The sequence below is a fragment of the Pteropus alecto genome, unplaced genomic scaffold (assembly GCF_000325575.1).
Source record: "Pteropus alecto unplaced genomic scaffold, ASM32557v1 scaffold239, whole genome shotgun sequence".
Lineage (NCBI taxonomy): Eukaryota > Metazoa > Chordata > Mammalia > Chiroptera > Pteropodidae > Pteropus > Pteropus alecto.
The window spans coordinates 2160398-2178662 of NW_006494613.1; the positions used below are offsets into that span (position 1 = coordinate 2160398).

The 18265-nt window shown below is 34.9% G+C and overlaps 1 protein-coding gene across 19 annotated transcripts in view; it reads left to right on the forward strand.

Moving 5' to 3' along the window:
• MED12L (mediator complex subunit 12 like) overlaps positions 1-18265 on the forward strand; it is a 318700-nt gene that overhangs the window by 277110 nt on the left and 23325 nt on the right. For 18 of the 19 annotated variants that reach the window (XM_025042472.1, XM_025042480.1, XM_025042483.1 and 15 more), the window contains 3 exons: positions 1387-1543; positions 4931-5148; positions 17175-17264. In XM_025042472.1, coding sequence (XP_024898240.1) covers positions 1387-1543; positions 4931-5148; positions 17175-17264 — 465 coding nt within the window. The remainder of the gene's footprint in view (positions 1-1386; positions 1544-4930; positions 5149-17174; positions 17265-18265) is intronic. The other variant, XM_025042477.1, reaches the window with a different exon arrangement.

Sequence of the window (18265 nt, forward strand, 5' to 3'; positions counted from 1 at the left end):
TGAGATTTCATATTTTACCATTCCATCTTAACTTTCCTGTATATTGTTTCTTTACCATATTTTCAGACTTTATAAAAGATAAAGTAAACATAATTTAAAATAGTTTCACTTCTTGTTTGCCTATTAGCCTTCTCTACCTATAGCAACATTTTCTTGAAAACAACAGAAATCTATGAGATGGCAATTTAGAAATAATTTTATGGAACCTACAGAATTAATGTGAAAAATATCTTTCCATTTAACTTCACCTGGAAAATACTTGAGAGAGAATTTGAGACATTTTCCTATGAATTTCAAGGGTGTTCTTGTGCAGTGGAAAAAATATTCACAATTTAGTCCTGAGACATGATGACTATTATTATTATTATTATTATTATTATTATTATTATTCATTTATGTCAAAACCAAAACATATCTTTTTCTAGCAGATAGCTTGGTGATTATTATTATTCTAGAAATGACTGCCATCACTTTTAGATGTCACTTGAATGTCAGTGCTCTCTTCTCATGTAGTCTTCCAATCAATATTCCATTGTCCTGAAAGGAATGCTTAATAAGGGCCAGACTGCCACTCCCCAAAATCTGGGTCTTCTAACTTGTCTCTTCTCATAGATGGATTTCTGTTCTTTTCAGATGCAAAAGACCTAAAACTCATCTCATTCCCCAAGTGAGTCCTGGTCATGTCTTCCGTACTACTCCTGAGGCTGCTTCTTCCCAATGGGGTGTAGTGCAGGTTTTGTTTTTCCTTATCTTTTAGAGCTAGACTAGGGAAGGAGAGAAGGTGGCAGCGATCGAAACATTCAGTTCTGATCCTTAGAGACTTCGCAGATGCTGTAAGGAAGAAGAAGCCCTGAGCAAGAGACCTGGGGGCAGGAGTGGGAGGATAGGATGGGACTATGTTTGTAGGTTAGGATGGAGTCTACTATAGAGCTCTCTTGAAAACTGGAAATAAGATACTGTCTAGGCTGGGAACTGGTATGAAGAATTGTGGGCCTTTCTGTCATGATTCTCATCTAGAAGCAAGGTATCGGGAAGGCCTCCTAAGATGAAATGATGGAGAGACTTAGCAACCGAAGATGCTCTTTCAGCTGCGGGTAGTGGTCAGTATTGGCATCTTAAATGTGCTTTTAGTATTTTAAAAACAGAGTTTAGAAAACACCTTTTCCATCTCCCCCCACTGTAGCTGAGTACTTTTTAAGTCAAGGATGTTTTAACTTAAATGAGTATTTTGCAGAGAATATATTGAGACTCTTGCCTTCCATCTTTCCCTTTCTATCGGGATAGGAGCTATCTCAAATAATGTGAGAGGGAGAATTTGCATTAATTATCTATGTGATGTGTGGATTAAGTAACCTTTTTTTTTTTTTTTTTAACTTTATGTTGAAGGAGTATCCACAGAGCAACATATACCGAGTGCCTCCTAATTACTCACCCATATCCTCCCAAATGATGCACCATCCACAGTCTACTTTGTGGGGCTACAACCTCATGGGTCAGCCCCAGCAGCCTGGCTTTTTCCTTCAGAACCAGTCTCTTACTCCAGGTATGTGAAGAGAGAGCATAGTCAGGTCACTCCAAGATGAGAAATGGCTTGAGGTCCTCTTCATTTGGGGTTCTCCTTGCTTTTAATCTGAAACCTTCACAAAATTTGGAACTTTCAAGAACTAAGTGCTCAACTGACATTTCTGTATTTCTCTCCATTCAAAATGTTCTTTCTTCTTCTGAAATAAGGTTTCAGTTATGAGTTTATGTACTGATTTTGGAATTTTCATCCAGTGCTGGGTGGAAATTAGCCACTGATGAAAATTTAAGCTATAAGATATGAAGTTGATCAGAGTTTTATGTTGTGAAATTTGCGTACATTTTTATCAGATATAGTTCTTAACCAACATTTTAAAAGATTACACAGTCTTGCACAGTGTCTTATTGTTATTTTCTTATGTTATGAATTTTAAATTGTTTATACCATGAAGGATTTCAAATATTTGGTTCAACAAGTAGATTTAGGTATCAACAAGGAAGACTGCCATATCCAGAGTAAATGGTCCTGATTTTAGTATTGCTTTGATTCAAACTTAGTAAATTTTATATCTGGAAAGATTTTGTAAATTAAAAAAAATTTTTTTTAATTAGAAAAGGATTTAATTTTACATCTAAAGGAAAAATTACCTGTTTTACCAAACTAGGTTATTTTGAGATCTCAGTCTGCATTTTGTTAGGTTGTGCCATTATAATATGTAATATATTTACTTAGTTTATTCTGTGGTATAGTGTGATTTTTTTTTTTGATTTTTTTTTATGGTAAATTGAGTATGGCATTTTGAGGCCTAGGGAGGAAAATTTTTGGTTCTTGGCTTAAAGCAGGGGCGAATTCTAATGTTGTCCTGTAAATTAATGGTTTAGAGAGATGGTAAGGGAGTTAGAGTTCTAGATTCAAGTCTGGCTCTGCCACTCTCCTACTGTATAATCTCGGCCAAGTCTTAATTTCTCTGTGCCTCAGCTTGATCATCTGTAAAATGGATATGCTGATATATACCATCATAGGATGGGTGATTCAATTATATATTCCACAAAACGTATTGAGTTTCATGATGTGCCAGACGTAGTTTTGGGTGTTAGGATATTGCAGTAAACACAATAGATAAAATGCCTGTTCTTTTTTGAAGAATGAAATAAGGTTTATATTACACACATGCACAGATAACGTGTGTGTGTGTGTGTGTGTGTGTGTATAATTAAAAGTAAATTAAAAAAAAATTATATAGCATTCAGAATATAGCCTGACACAGCAGACATGCTCAGTAAATGATATCATATATTCTCACCTCAGGCTTTTTGTGCTTGCTGGTCCCTGTACCTGGCGTGCTCTCCCTCAGACATCTGCATGGCTCACTGCCTGCCTCCTTTGGGTTTGGTCAGACACTGCTTTCTCAGTGAGGCTTGCACTGACTGCCACGTTTTAAATTGTAAACCACACTCCTTCCCTGTACTCTGTTACCCTCCCTTTCTTTCTGTTTCTCCATAGCATCAGCACTTGTTTTTATATACTATATATTTATCTGCCTGTCCCAGAATGTAAGTTTTGTGAGAGCTGGTATTTTTTCTGTTATGTTCACTATAGTAGCCCCCGAACTTACAGCAGCATCTGGCTTGCGGTGAATTGTTGAGTGGATAAATGTAGACCACAAAGAACAAACTGGATTTAATGATAAATGTGGAAAATAATACACGACTATCTTCTCTTTTGACTTTCTCTTTTTAATTCCAAGGTTCTTATGAACTTTTTAGCATTTTAAACTTCGTAGATATTGAATCAAATACAAGAATTGTCTATGAATTGAAGCCTAAGTACTTTATAAAGACACATACTCTCTCTCCCTAAAATTATATGAAAGGCATACATAAGTTGAGGATCTTGGGTATTAGATAAATCATAATATGATGACATGTAAGAAATAAATTTTAAGAAAACACTTATTTCTGAAGATTTTATATGTGCGAAATAATAGATTTTCATAAAAATATGAATCCTGTGAAGTTGAGGAGTATGTACAATATGCTTCCATTTATACCTAGTTAAACACTCACACACATACACACACGCATCTTTACCAATCTCTCTCTCATTTATACACACTGGTAAGGTAAATTTATATGGAAATGTATTGGAGTAATAAATGCCAAATTCAGATTAGCATTTGATGGGAGAGGAGGAGGAAAGTTATTAGGTAGGACTATACAGAAGGTTTCAGCCATGTATGTATGTATGTATGTATGTGTGTATGTATGTGTGTGTGTGTATATATTAGTTGATTCAGAGGTACAAGATTATAGAAAAGTTAGGAAAATTAAAAGACAGAAGACCATAGTCCAATATTTAAAAAGAATGTCCCTTATCTATGAAATGAGTCAATTAAGTTTTTATGGATTAGTATAGTTCCAATTCTTGCTTCAACAAAAGTTACCTTGCCATATGTTACTCAAATAGATTTTCCATTTTTTTCCCAAATGTTCTTCAAGCATCACTGAATTACTTCATAAATCATATGGCTGATTGTGGTACTGACTCTTTAAAAGAATGTGGGTTTTTTGAGTGACTGTCTTTTAAAATGTTTCTTCCTGTCATACACCTTGCTTTAAAAAAAGATAAAACATCTTTTGTTAGGTATTTATACAGAAATTTTCTTACGTACATACATTAAAGAATATAGACTATCTGGTGAGTGAAGGATTGGTACCTAATTTGAAGCCAGCAAATGTTGAAATTTTTCCCTCAAATTCTTTAAAGACATTTGACAAATTGTATCTGCAGAGGTGTTAAGGGTTTCCTTTGGCTTCTTAAAATCACTATAATTAACATGTTTTGTTTATTTTGTGTCTAGCCTTCAAAAAAGATGTGTTTTATTTTTAGAATCAAGGTATTTTAAATTTCCAAGCATTTCAAGTTTTCAAAGTATTTTAATGCCTCCCTATTACAAAACAGGCATTTTCGTTTTGCCATGGTAAAGAAGCTTAAATACCATGAGCTTCAAATTTGTTTAAAATTACAAAAAAAAGTTTCTAAGCCTTCCTTAGGACACTTGGCAAAATATACCACAAAGGCAATACATTTCACACCGGTTCCTGAGGGCCTTCCATAATTTAAAACCCATGTGATTCCAAAATTAAGCTGACAACTGTGTTTCAGGCCTTTCACTTTATCAGCTCATGTGGGACCTCAGTGAAGTCATTTAAATATTATAATCACTCCTACATCACCCTCCCCATCCTTAACAAATTTTTAATATTTGTATAGGGGGATGAGGCAGTGCCTTATTTTCCATTTTGCTTCATAAATTGAGGCTTAGAAGGTGAGGTTTCTGCGTTTTGATAAAATAAGGAAGACCTGTTGTGTTAACGTGTAGAAAGCCCTTTCTTGTTGCTTTTGTAGGTGGCTCTAGACTGGACCCTGCCGGCCCTTTCGTTCCCACCAATACCAAACAAGCTCTGTCCAACATGCTGCAGCGTCGCTCGGGCGCCATTATGCAGCCACCGTCCCTTCACGCGATCACATCGCAGCAGCACCTGATACAGATGAAGCTCCTGCAGCAGCAGCAGCAGCAGCAGCAGCGGCTCCTTAGGCAAGCCCAGGCACGACCTTTCCAACAGGTTTGTCCAGATCCAGCAATGGAGTCTCTGTGTTTCGTGATTTTCCTCCAGTGAGGGATGAGCATAGGGAATGTGGCATATTCTTCCTGCGTGTATATCCCTGTGTACTTGAGTGAGTGCAGATATATCTCTTTTATACAGGTTTATAAATCTTTTTTTCTCCCTTGCATTTTACTGTTATCTTTAATTAAATAAGAACGTGAAGTGTCTTAGGTTCATTGAGAATATGCCTTTAAACAAAAAAGGGAGCCAGTTATTTTGTAGTCAATTAGAAGCAGCAGAATTTTCATCCTTGAAGTGACCTTCTCTGAGCACTCATTCCCTATTTTAATCATCACCATGTTTTGTACTCCTTTTAGCTCTACTTTTATGTATTATTATTCAATTTATTACTTTGAGGTTGTATCTCTGAAGCCCATATGTTCCTTAGGTTTTCTCGTACAGTGCTCTGCGCACACTCTATTTTGAGTGCTTGCTTTATAAGATATATGACAAAGAGTACACTACTACTAACAGTCAGTATATGGATATATTTAATTCCTGGTTTATATTATTTCTGTTTTTATGCCACATAACCCAATTTAACTTTTTAGATGACAGTGATTGTTTAATAAAACAGAGGTAGAAGTCACATAAAACTTAGTATAGACTCATGAAAGCCACAAATCTGTACAAATACATTACAATAAAGAGGGAGAAGATTGTATTTCTTTTTCTAGTTCCTATATACTTTTTGTATTTTCCAGTTTTTCTTAAAAAAATTGCACTATTTTGATGATTAAAATAATAATAATAATAATAATAATAATAATAAACTAACACTAATAGAGCACTTACTATTTGCCAAAACACTTCCAAGCACTTTAAATATATTTTTTATCTTACATCTCAAAGCAACCCTGTGAGTTTGACACTTTTATGATCCTCAAAGGAAGTAGCCAATCTATAGGTGTGTCCTGCTCTAAGAAAAACGACAAAACTTTCAAATTAGCTAGAAATTCTAATGCTTTTAAAAATTTTTTGTGTGTGTTTTAGATAACTATCGAGACACATATGTATTGTATAACTTATGGCACTTCCACATTCAGTCCACGTAGTGATTTGGGGGCTTGGGGGTGGGAGAGTGATTTATGCGTTCTTGAAAATGATTCCTTTTTTTTTTAACCTGTGTTATAAGAAGGTCAGGAAAGAGGAAACTAGTTGAACTGCATAAGAAACAACAGTCACTACAGGTTTGTCCCTCTTTGACCCCTAGTGATTGCTCAAAATCTCTGGGTGTCAGGTAAGATGGGCCTAAGTTGCGTCTTACCAGAAATAATGAATGTTTGATTAAAATATTTTAAAGGCTCTGATTTTGCTTAAATCAGCAGCATGTTTGGAGCCATTTAAAACCTCAGTGGGATATTAGCTGTTTTGGGGGATGAACAAATATAGTTATACCATTTTTTCAAATTCTTATTTAGATAAATTAAAAATTTACTAGAAGTTGAGTAACCATTCCACTCGGATGAATTCAGCTCCTTTTTATAGTAATTTAAGCCTAAGTAAAATTTACCTCGCAATAAATTTATTTAGTTTTTCATGTCTACCTTTTCACCACAGAGTATAATTTGCCTTATTATTAGCCCACCTAAAGCAAAAATTTTAAAGGAATTTAATAGAATAATCTACATGTAATCAAAGACATCTTTATGTATTTGAGAAGGCAAGCTTATAACCTAAAATGTACCTGGAGGGCCCCACTGCTTCCCCACTTACCTCTAACTACTCAAAAATACCTGACTCTATTCTTTTACACCACCTAAAGTTGTACTGCTTGTACTAACAGGAACTGACTGATAGGTAGGTCATTCTTTTTCCAATTGTTTTGTACCAGCTCTGTCAGAACGTTGGCGTTTTCTTTTTTCTTTTTTGTTTTTTGTTTGTTTTTCCTTTTGAGAAATCAGAAATTTCTTTTTCAAGTAATAAAAGTTCAACTTCATAATACTGATTTGCTCAATATTCACATTCACCCCTTTCCCATATTCTTTTTTAACAGTTGAAACGTGCATTAGAATTTCTGAAGGACTTTCAGAAGCAGATGTTTTTTTTTTCCTCCCTCGATCACCATTCTTAAAGTGGCGGATCATTGAGGAAAATAGTATTCTTATAAGGAAGAGAATTGCATACGTGGTGTAGTCAAGGGTAGAGTGTTCCTACATAGAGTAAATGAGATATGCGTGTGGCATCTGCTAGAGTGTCAGCACCTAGGCAGTTCTGAGGGAAGTGTTGGCTCCTCTCCTCTCTCCTAGTAGATCATGTACAAACTATTAATATACCTGAATCTAGCTAAATATAGTAGCAGAAAAAAATTCTTGTGCTAATTCTTAAAAATTGAGAGTAAAGGCAGAATTATATGGAATATAACTGATATCGATAAATTGGTTTAATATATGATTCTGGAAGCAATTAGTTATTTTTGTAATTGGTAATTTCTTCATGATAAGAAATGGTAGAGCATCATTGATTCCAATTTTAGCAGGAACATTTTCTCAGATTAAATGCCTACGCATAATGTGATTCTCTTTGGTTACATAAGAACTTGTAATTTTTTGGCTTACAGGGAAAATGAAATAGGTATCTTTTCTCCTTATCCTAGCAATTTTCTAATTACAGAAATCCATTTCCTTAAATGCAATAAACATGTTGGAGAATTTCCATTTATATTAATCTTTAAGCATGATTTTTGAATTTTAATAGGTGCTTTTAAAGCCTGACTAGTTTCTCCAAGTCTTGGATATGAGTGCTCCCTAGGCCAGTTGTGGGTGACCCCCATCCCAATTCCCCCTTTCCCACCTTATAAGGTCAGGCATTGGGTTTTATAATATTTTATATTATCTTTTCATCTCTTGAGCACAGGGTAGAAATCTATGAAGTATTTATTGAGTGAATTCATGTTTTGAGCAGCTGTTTCCAAAAGCCTAGAGCTTCCTAGTAACTTTAATCTTTAGCAGTATGGATTAGTATCCAGAAATTCGTCTCATAGCTGTTCCTCTGAGTGCTTCCAGAAACTTCTCCCAGCAGTGACCTCTGCTATGGTTATTTTGAAAATCTAGATGGAGCAGGGAGAACACAAATTCCTGAATTCTGGATATGTGTCAGAACTTGCCTCTTCCCATCTAAAAGAGAGAAGTTGATGAATGTAGGAATCATCTAGCCTTAGTGCATGAGGAAATCCAGAATAGTATTATCAAATAGCTCTAATTCTGCTGCAGAGACTGAATATCCACTTCAGTGGGTCATGGAATTATCTGTTATGAACCATCTTATATTTCCTCAGGAATATATTAAGACATTGGTTTAGTGTCTAGAAAATAGGTGCTAAATAGCATGGATATTGTTAGGTATTTTTAATCAAATTATTTGATATAATGATTGTTATATAATCAAGTGTATTTTTGTATGGTTTTAGTGCATATCGATGTGCATAAAGATGTTTTGGCAAGGAAAATTGTTTTAATTCTTTTAGTTACAGTTTTCATCCAGGAAAGTAAAACTGATCACTCTCCATTTCTTACTGAGGGTCTCTAATTAAAATGGGACTCATTGTAGTGATTATGTTACCTCTCAGTGCCTCAGAGCCTCACCTATAAAGTGGAGCTAATGCAATAGCTACTTTATAGGGTTCTTGTGAAATTAATTATTTAATACTTTTAGCTGCCCTTAGAACAGTAGTAGCTGGTGCATAGTGAGTGCTCAAAAAATGTTAGCTGCCATATTTACTATCATTGTTTTATTAGTATTATTTTATGGTGGTTGTTATTTCAGAGAAAATACCTATCCCATAAAAATAATCTTTACTTTCTTAAATATTTTAAGGATTAAAAGAGAATAAAAGCACATCGAATGCTTTCTTGTATAATTACATTAATTATCTAATGCTCAGTGATCACCAGTAGAAGAGACCAATAAAAAGGAGTATTGTTTAGTTTTCCTAATAGACATTTTGGTGTCTTAGAGCAGTATGTTTTTACTGTCTAAATTCTGTGATAAAAACTTTAGAGGGGCTGATTCCAATTTCAGTGTTAACAAATCATTGTATTTTATTTTCCATATAGCCTATGAGGACTGTTACAGAATGTAGACTATTAGCTACAACAACGCAAAATGCTGCTTTAATTGTTTCCCAGTCACCTTTTTCTTATATCCAGTGATTTTCTTCTAACAAGAAGGAACTTCCTTCCCCCCTCCCACCATATCAACCTTCTAGGGAAGAGGCTTTTTAAGTTTTCTTGTCTTGACACAGGAAAAAGACTTAATTTTATTCCTTGGCTCTGGTATCAGTTTATCCTGATTTATTCCTTTCAGTGCACAAAAGCATTTTTTGTTCTTTGTAATAATCAACTCCAAGCAGTTTTGAAATCCAAAGTAAGCTAGACAAAAATCAGTTTTAGCTTAAATTGATTGAGACAAATTTGGAAGGGAGCAATTGGTTATAGGCTAAAGATAGATAACAAATCAGAAAGATTTTCATGACGTTGTAGAGGAAGATTTCTGACAGAGGACAAAAATGATGTGCCCAGTTATAGCTAGTGGTTACTTATGTGAACACTAACTTGTCACCCATGGAGCAGGTGCCATCACTGTGTACCCAAATAAAGGCGTTAGGTAACTTAATGAAGAATAGTGACTGAGTCAGAGCCTCCCAGAGTTGTTAGCTCTTTGGCAGACTAAATCTGTAACTTCCTGAAAACATGGCCTCTTGGATTGATGAAACTCATTTTAAGTTGAACAGCCACCTTTTCTGTCTGGTAATTGATCTCCTGCCATATGGATATGATATCGCCCTGGAACATCCGTTTCCTTCCTTCGCTCTCTCTCCTGCTCACTCTTTAGCAGTGTACTTCAAACATGCAGACAAGAATAGAAAATAATATAGCAAACACTAATGTACTTACCACCTAGCTTTATTAAAAATGTTCTGCCATATTTATTCTAGATAATTAAAAAAATAATAAGGCATTACAGATAAAGGATGAGGCTCTTTGTCTCCTCTCATTTTCCCTTACGTATAAAGAATCAATATCATGAATCTAGTGCCTTTCTTTCTTATGTATGTTTTTATACTTTTACTACATATCTTTGCATCCATTGACATAAACATTATAAAGTATTACTTTCAGATTTAAAACTTTCTATAATAGTCTTACACGTATATTGCTTTGTTTGCAACTTTTGTATTTTGACAAATTTTGAGTTATATCGACTTTGTTACATTTAGTTTTATGCATTTGTTTTTCCTGGTTGGATGCTATTCCATTATGAAGATTAACATTTATCCATTCTCCTATTGATGATCATTTATTTCCTGTTAACAGCGTTACAGTAAACATTTCTTACTGTTAACAGCATTACAGTAAACATTTTTGTACATTTCTTCTGTACATATGGAGAGTTTTTAGAGTATGTACTTAGAAGTGGACATGCTAATTCAATTTCCAAAGTGGTGGTGATTCCTGTCAGTTCTAAATGAGTATTCTTCCTTTTTCTGCATCCTCTTCAACCTTTGATATTGTCAGACCTTAATTTTCTCATTCAGAGCAGGTGAAATGTTACTGAATTATGGCATTTTAATTTGCATTTCCTGATTGCCTGTGACTTTAGGCATCTTTTATAACTTTACTAGCTATTCAAGTTTTCCCTTCTACAATTCTCCTGATTGTATAATTTAAGCATATTTCAAAATAATTTTATTCTTATTTGATAAAGAAGATAGGCAAAAGTAATCTTGTTGAAACAATTCTTGGGTTTTGACAATTATCTTTAATGCATTTACTAAGAGTATAATTTCTAACCATCTCAGTGACAAAAATGAATTTAAGAGGACAAAAACCACTGAACTAGTAAATATATTCTAAACCCTTTTTTGTTCCTTGGTTGGAAACCTTGTCCAGGGAAGCGAGTGCTTTGTTTATTACCTGGTATTTTTCTATTCGAATGGTGAGAAAGGTGCACATTTATTTGCTGAAGTTGTGATTAGGCAGCTATACTGGTCTAGAAGATAGTGCACGAAGCTTGATTTTTATGATACAGAGGAGCAAAATGGAGTAGAGGAGTGAGAGAATGGACTAATACAAAGATGGTTGTTGGATCTAAGTGTGCAGACGCAGTGAGTCATGTGCCTGTACTTAAAATGGTGAGAATGAATAGATATTGTTTGCTTGGGAAAGTCCTTAGTGTAGTAAAATTACTAGTCCTTAGTGTAGTAAAATACTTTTTCTATTAGTGTAGTAAAATTACTAGTCCTTAGTGTAATAAAATAACTTTTTCTATTAGGATTGAGAATCCTTTGTCTCATCTCTAGCTCTAAAACTCAGTGAGCAGAAAATGTTTACTTCTCAGACAAAATGTCACTTGGAATATCTTTATAAAAATGATTAAACAAGGGAATTATTTACCTGAGAAATAGGAATTTTTTTTCATAAATTTAGCTCCCTTTTTTAAAACCAGATTCCCTGTTGGTGGCACTATAAATGTTTGTTGTCTACTGTGGTTGATTGAATGTGTGGTTAACATGATGCTCTGTTTTCATTTGCATTTACTGGGGCTGGAGCTATCTAATTACATTCTCCAATAGTATATGACCTACTGACTTGTTCACTGAATGTCTTGTCCAATTAATGTGACCCAAATGTCCTGAGCTCATCCACTGCCTATAGGCTAGGAAGCCTCTAGGAAGGCTTCTCTCAGAGTTTTTCACTGGGGCGTCAGCATCCTTTGTTACAGGAAATGTATGTGTATGATCTCTCCTCTACCTCTTTTATGTCACCATTTAACGTCCAGTTTGTGCTATTCTATTGCATGAATATTGCCATATTATTTTTCAGTGTCCCAGCCTATGTGGTATTGTTTGGCGTATGAATGAATAAAACCTCAGTAGGGTCTGAGTTTTTGAGTCTTGACTCCCTGAAACATTGTTTTAAAATGAACTATATCATATGTATTTTGGCTACCCACATCATTAGGCTAAAAAGTCTTATCTGTATTGTCTGCCGTTTTCTTGCTGTCCCCTTTTCTGTAGGACTTCTGTAACTCTGCTGTCTCCCTTCTTGAAGACTTTGACAACATAATGGTAACACCCCTGCTCTGTCATTCCTCTTTCTTTCTTTCTTTCTTTTTTTTTTTTTTTTACATAAACTTTTATAGCATTACTCTTTGAACATCAAAATGAGAAGCAGGTTATTCTTCTATAGCTGGTAATAATTATAGTCTTCATTTCACTGTTATTTACTTGGTTTATGTTTGAGACTGTAACACAAATTCATGAATGCATTGACCATGTTCAATTTAATGGAGTTTATTTCTGAAAGTTTTCCCCTTTGATTGCCTCATGATTTTCATCATATGTGTACAGAAACCAGTGGACGTTCATAGCCTGGGCTTGGGAGCATAGACCAGTTTGTGCACCTTCATCTCAGTCCCAGTTCTGAGCCCTCCTTTTTCCGAGCTCTTGCTTCTCTCTGCGGTAACTCACATCATTAGTAGAGGAACGCATGGCATGCTGCCTCATAGGCCAGTGCAAGATAATGAAACCTGTGGTTATGAAATATATCCTTCTCATCACATCCCACTCACTGGCTATTCCAAAATTCTCAACAGAATGCATCATTTCTATTTTCTTTCCGGTATGGAGAAGATGTTTTTTTCCAGCATAGGTCTTGTGCATGCATGTCATAAGACTTCACCTCTACTGCTTTGCCTGGGCTAGCTAAGAATGCATGTTTTGCATTAAATTACTTATAGGTTTCTGTATCAGGTAGCCAGCTTACAACATAAACCCAAGAAGCATTAGAATAAAAAAGAGCACACATCTCATGTGAATGTAAGTCAACTTGTTTCACTGCCAATTTAATGGGTAACATTTTCTATACATTGGTGAAAATATCCTTAACTGCATATTCAAGCTTTGGAAATATTTAGGTTACTAAATACTTATTATATGGGCAATTTCTTTAATAGTTATCTCAGCAAAGGAAAGTATGGAGACTTTTCTGAAAAGAACTAATTTTTCTATCAATTTTTTTGATGTTTTGTGTTGTACAGAGAGCAGGTGAGGTTTTTATTTATTTAAAAACCTGAATTAAACATCAGATTTAAAACTATTTTAGAGGTAGCTTATGTTTGCTGTAGCCATTTATTGTTCAGATAATAATGTAATTCTGATAGAAAACAATTTGTATCAATCATTGATTTTACTTTTTAGAGAAAGAATAGACAAAATATTTTGTGCAGTATTTAAAGTCAAAGGTTCTATGATTTCTATATTCATTCGGATTAATGGGAATATGTATGTATATATCTTTGCTTTCCTTTTCACCATTCTTATTTTCCTTTAATATTCTCTAATAGAAATTTAATAAATGTACATACTTAACCAATCATTATATTCATTATTTATGGACATGTTAATAGAATATATTGTAAAAGTTCATTATTGTATGAGGTGTGTTTATTTTAGAATGAATCAGTTTTTCTAGCACTTAATCTTACTGTTAGTTGATTTTCAATCAATTTATCTTTAATGTGAGAGCTTTATAAAAGAATCAAACATAACTGGTCAACAGGACCTCTAATAATTATAGAATCTTCTCTGTCTATTGTCAGAAAACAAAATATACCAGTATAATGCGATGACCGTAACTTCTGGATCTCATCATGTGTTTTAGCCTTGGGCACCATTACTCAGTACCTTCCAAACTAGTATCACAAATAAAACTTTATTTGCTAGGTGGCTCATAAAACATTACCCACTGGTTTTCATTGGGTGACTTTTATTATTATTCCTAAACCAGCATTTTCAGAATCAGAGTCACAAAATCTGGCTGTGTTTTTCAGGTACAACTTGCCTCCCTACTTGCGACCCTTAGACACTATTGAAAATTTACTAAATGGGGATTTGGAAAAGAAAAATAAAACGTTACTAGTGAATCGAGTGGATACAAAATTCCTGATCCTGAAATGCTGCTGATTATAATGCTTACTGTCTGCTAGTTGGAGGTATAACCAATTCTCTTTTAGAAAGAGGTCTTCACATATGCTCAGTTGACTGAGAGAGTGAATGCTAATGAAGAGAACAAGACTCAGAAGAATGAAAATTATGATTGAGGATGATTTATCAAAAATTTTAAACTTACTAAATTAATTTCAAGTGATCCAAAAGGCCTTTGAGCCAGCATCTCTTTGAGCTCACCTATGTCATATGCCCCCAGTTTGCCAGGCACGATCCTACTTTGCACCTGTCATCCTGGCCTGTCCCTGGTTGGATGATTAGTCTTTTCTTGATTAATACAGCAAAACCATCCCTACCTACATTAAAAAACTTTTAGTGAGTCTCTATCTTTAGTTTCTTTGATTATTCTCACGCTTTGGTCCTTATTTAGCATTTGTAAAGTCTTTCAAGTCACTGAAGAACTTTTCTTATTCATTATTTTCCCAACAAATTGAACTCTTTTCACAAATTGAAATAATGTGTTTCTGGCATTATCCTGGGAAAACCAAAGAACAGTAGGAAGCGATTTCACTTTGGGGGGAAGAAACTGCGGTGTTTTTCAAAATAATTCAGGGCAACATTTGATAACAAAGCTATTCACAGAGCACTTGGAGAGTGCTAGTCAACTTGGGGTGGTTGTGATTTCCTCAGGGAGGATATTGCACATCAGAATTATTACCTACTATACTTAAGCAGGTGGTGGGAGGGAACATAATGTGCTCATAAATAGTTAACCTTTAGACAATAATCATTGACTGAGAATACAGGAGTTTCAGACTACAAAAACTGATTTGAAATTTTTGATCCTTTTCCCCTTGCTTCTTCTGAAATTATAGTGTTTTTCTTTGAATGTTTATTTTGTGATTTGTTTAATGTAGAAAAGTTTTTAATTCATATTTTTTGTTTCTACAATCTCAACTGTTATTTGTCAATAAGAGTATAGCCCAGTAAGTTAGATACTTACCTTATTAGTATTCTACTTTTCCCCCACATGTAAGTCATAGTTTGTTTTATAAGTTTCTCCAATAAGCAAAGGAAGAGTAAAGAGTTAGATCTGATTTACACATCTGCATGCAACTGTCACATACAGGTCACATTTTGTTTCCCTTCAAACCAAATTAGGTCATGGATATTGTAGACTATTTATGGATCTCAAGATTCTAACTCATGTATAAATAATTCATTTTTCTTCCTTTCTGTAAAAATGATAATATACATATATTTGTGCCCCCAGAGAAGCACAAAACAGTATTTCAGGGACCTCACACGACACTGTCAGATAGCATTGATTTGAGGAGTAGCATTTTAAAATCTGGTTGATTTACTGACTCCTCGGCATAGTCTTTGGAGAATCAAAAGCCATTTGGATACTTTGGGTTCTCATAGAGGGATTTGGGGCTATTTTACTTAGACCCAATCAAATAGAGATGCATTTGTACTTAGATTAATCAGCTAAAGGCAGAGGGTATCTTCATGATACCCTATTTTTGAAAGTGAGATCTTGTTGAAGCCATTATATACAGATATCATAGTAAATACTCTCAGAAATTCATGTTTGGTCCATGTATGGGTGGATAGAGTCACCTTAGGAGAGGCAGAAGTTTCTTAAGTGCTCTCAATTGATTTTATTTGGGGATCAGAGAAAGGGCTTCACTGTCTGATGTATATATTTTATTTCAGTATCTCTTAACAAATCTCAACAGAAATCCCCCTCATAGTTGTTTTTTTGGGATAATTTTAAGAGGCTATATGTCTCTAAATAATAAGCACCAATAGGGTTTTAAATATTTTCATCCTTAATATCACTTATGGAGGCATGTCATCATAATGGAAAGAGCTTGAGCTTTGGAGTCAGACTCACCTGAGTTCAGCTGATGGCTTGGCCAGGTCTAGCTGAACTCACATAGCTGCTGAAGCTCTTTGAGCTTGGCTTTTCCTGGCCAAAGAAAATGGAGATGATACACCCTCCCTTCAGAGTTCCTGTGAGAAAATGGGAATAAGAGCAAGAAGCCCCTTGGCATATAATAGATGTTTAATAATTATTGGAGTTCTCCATCTTAAGCTAAATGTTTATCCATTTCCCCTGCTAGAAATATCTATATTATTTTCCAAGAACAAAATATTTTGTATAACTATAATTTAGCACCTTTTAAAAATGCAGACATCTATTATATAAAACAGTAGTAAACCCCTAGGATAAACCCCATTCTTCACAATTAGTAAGTCCCAAGGAAACCTAGGGATGGTTGGAAGCTAGGCCTCTTTACTCACGTGATTATTACTGCAAGTTTCCATGAAGTGGCTTCTGCCGCCAAACATAAAATACAGACTACTCTTATGAATTAAATATTTATTTCCCTAAAGCCAAAACATGTAGTAAGACTGGCGAACAGATGTTAATTGGTTCTATTTTATATTGTAGTTGGTTAGAATTGTATCTGCTATTAACATAAATTTTTAATGATTATATTTTTATTGATTTATTATAGTCCTAAGAGATACCAAATTCATCCATTGAATACATGGCTAAATAGGCAATTTTTCAGTCACTAAAAGAAACTTTATTAAAAAGTCATGAAATTTGTAATTAGAATTTGTATGTACCACACCTTTCCTTTATGGGCACAGGATGGTGTGACCGTGGTTTCGGATTTCACAATATGGAACTCACGCCTTTCACTCTAGAGGGACATTAGTACCCTGGAGTATACGAGAACACTGTCTCAGAGCCTCTCACTGATTATTATGGCTTGTATTATGGCTTGTATTGTTATCATTGGGGATATCTGTAGTCTTCTTTGGAAGAAATAATAAGTTCATCAGTCTCTACACACATAGGAAATTGATGAGGAATCAAATTTAATGCAGTTTGGAAATCTGCAAGTTCTGTATTCACATAATGAGATTTGGTGTCACAGGTTATTGGGATTACTAGCCAGGAGCTCAAATCAAGCCCTCATTGTTATGATCAAGAGTTTGCCTTGGCTTTGTTTTCCAGGGCCAGCCAGGGGACCAGGCTGCTCTCTTTGCTGCACAAGCACGGCCCTCCCCTCAACTCCCCCAGTATCCAGGGCTGCAGCAAGCACAGGTACCTACATTTGCTTTATAGATTCTGCCAGGACTTTTATTGCTATTTATTTGAATGGGAAACTAAGTAAATAGGATATCAACTCCCTTTCGGGGTCTAGATCTTAGTTACGTCTTCTGCTTCTAGATTATAATTGACATTTCAAAAAAAAAGCATGACCAGTGATTATTGAACAAGTCTCAGGATTAATTAATTTAATGAACATACAACATTTTAGGATATTATTGAATTGAAAACATAAATAAATTCAAATCTCTCAATGCTGATTGTAGATATTGAAATGCTAAAGAGTCCCAGAGTACTTATGTTATAATATATAATGATGTAATTTATGATTGAATTTATCGTATTCAAAGAGAGCTTCAAAGAGAAATCATGGTAGAATAAGAAGATTATTGGCCTTGGAATTAGACCTTGGCGCAATTCCTGGCCACTTGCTAGCTGTGTAACATCGTGCAAGTTACCCTGAGTCTTGGTTTCCTTCCCTATAAAATAGAAACGAACATTGTGAGGATTTAAGACAACCTATGGAACTGTGCTATGCTGCACGAGATACACAGCAGCTGCTCAACAATTGGTAGACTTGCCTTAATACAATGTTAACTTGGAGCTATTTTTTTCTAATAATTTTGTTATTTCTGCATCCATATACTTTTACCGTTACTCCCCAAATCGGGCCAGGGGTGTTGGCAAGATTGTTAGTCGGGGTTAACAATTCATACTGTGTTCACAACTGAAAGGAAAGCTGAGATTGGCCTTCATGAGCACTGAGCCCTACAGCCTGGATCCATTCATGCTGCTTGCTGGGAGTTCATTATATGTTACTCTGTCCTCCACGTCAGAGCCACTAAACTACGTTAAATGTGGTGCTTCGAGGATTTGAAGAGCAGTCCTGTTCTACTTTAATCAGCATTCTATTCTTTAAATTGTAGATAGTGATCCAGCAGAACCTAAGGTTTTCCATTTACATTAGCTGTCAAGATTTAAAGAAACAGGTTCTC